Genomic DNA, 1,165 nt, shown 5'->3' with positions numbered 1-1,165 from the left:
TCAAATTCCGAGTCCGAATCAAATTCCGAGTCTGAGTCAAATTCCGAGTTCGAATCAAATTCCGAGTCCGAGTCAAATACCGAGTTCGAGTCAAATTCCGTGTCTGAGTCAAATTCCGAGTCTGACCCAAACTCCAAGGGCGAGTCAAATTCCGAGTCTCAGAAAAATTCCGAGTCTGAGTCAAATTTCGAGTCCGAGTCAAATTCCGAGTCCGAATCAAATTCCGAGTTCGAATCAAATTCCGTGTCTGAATCAAATTCCGAGTTTAAGTCTAATTCCGAGTCTGACCCAAATTCCGAGTCCGAGTCGAATTCCGAGTCCGAGTCAAATTTGATGAGATGGTGGTACCTACGTAAGTAGGAGCTGAGCTTTAAAACATTTTATTAGATACTACCTTGTTTATATCTGTCGAATATTAATCTTTAGCTTGTTGTCAAAATTCTGATTGCCAAGTCGTATAAGCTAGCTCATTCATTGGTTGCTGAATCAGTCACGCTTCTTGTTCGCACTGTGCTCTTGTTTTGAGCTTATCTAACTTCTTCCTCATAGTAATACACATACATCCATATGCATGTACATATATACATAAGCGCATGTTCACATTTGTTTCAACTATGAATTCTATTGTTATTGCTGTTGTTTTGATATGTTGATGGTTTTATTGACATTAATTGCAATTAGAGAATTTCTCAAAGTGTATTGACTTCGAGTTGCGCCATCGGCTGTACAATACTTTTACGCATACATACATATGTATGTGTATATATGTATATACCATATATATGTACATCACAGCTGTCTTCATATTTGCAATCATGTTTAGTGAGTGTCTTCGCCGAGTAAAATGCGTGCACGTCTCTTTCATATGCTGGGTTGTGTTTTGCAGTTCGAGCAATGCAATATGAAACCTTCGAGAGTATTTGTGGTATGCAAAAGTTTCTTCTCAAAAGTTTTGAAAGCAAAGTATTCGTTAATCGTTAATTGCAATTTGAAACCCAATTAATTAATCATCAATTAGGTAATGTTCATGGGGTTTTAACCACATGCAGAACAGAAAAAACAAGTGTAAAATAATTTTTTGATCGGACATTTTATTTAATAAATAAATAAAAATAGTATGCATTTACAGCTTTTAATGTACTTTAAGCGGCATGGTTTCTCTCGA

At 36.4% G+C, this 1,165-nt stretch overlaps 1 protein-coding gene across 1 annotated transcript in view; it reads left to right on the top strand.

Annotated features, from left to right (window-relative positions):
• Positions 1 to 360, top strand: part of LOC120782689 (maternal protein pumilio-like) — a 49,787-nt gene extending 49,427 nt beyond the window's left edge. Inside the window, exon 8 of the mRNA XM_040115084.1 lies at positions 13 to 360. Within this exon, the coding sequence (XP_039971018.1) occupies positions 13 to 360 (348 nt within the window). The remainder of the gene's footprint in view (positions 1 to 12) is intronic.
• The last annotated feature ends 805 nt before the right edge of the window (positions 361 to 1,165 follow it).

Source organism: Bactrocera tryoni, chromosome 1 (assembly GCF_016617805.1).
Source record: "Bactrocera tryoni isolate S06 chromosome 1, CSIRO_BtryS06_freeze2, whole genome shotgun sequence".
NCBI lineage: Eukaryota > Metazoa > Arthropoda > Insecta > Diptera > Tephritidae > Bactrocera > Bactrocera tryoni.
Note: the sequence above shows the minus strand (reverse complement) of the source record. Positions and strands in the feature narration are given on the sequence as shown.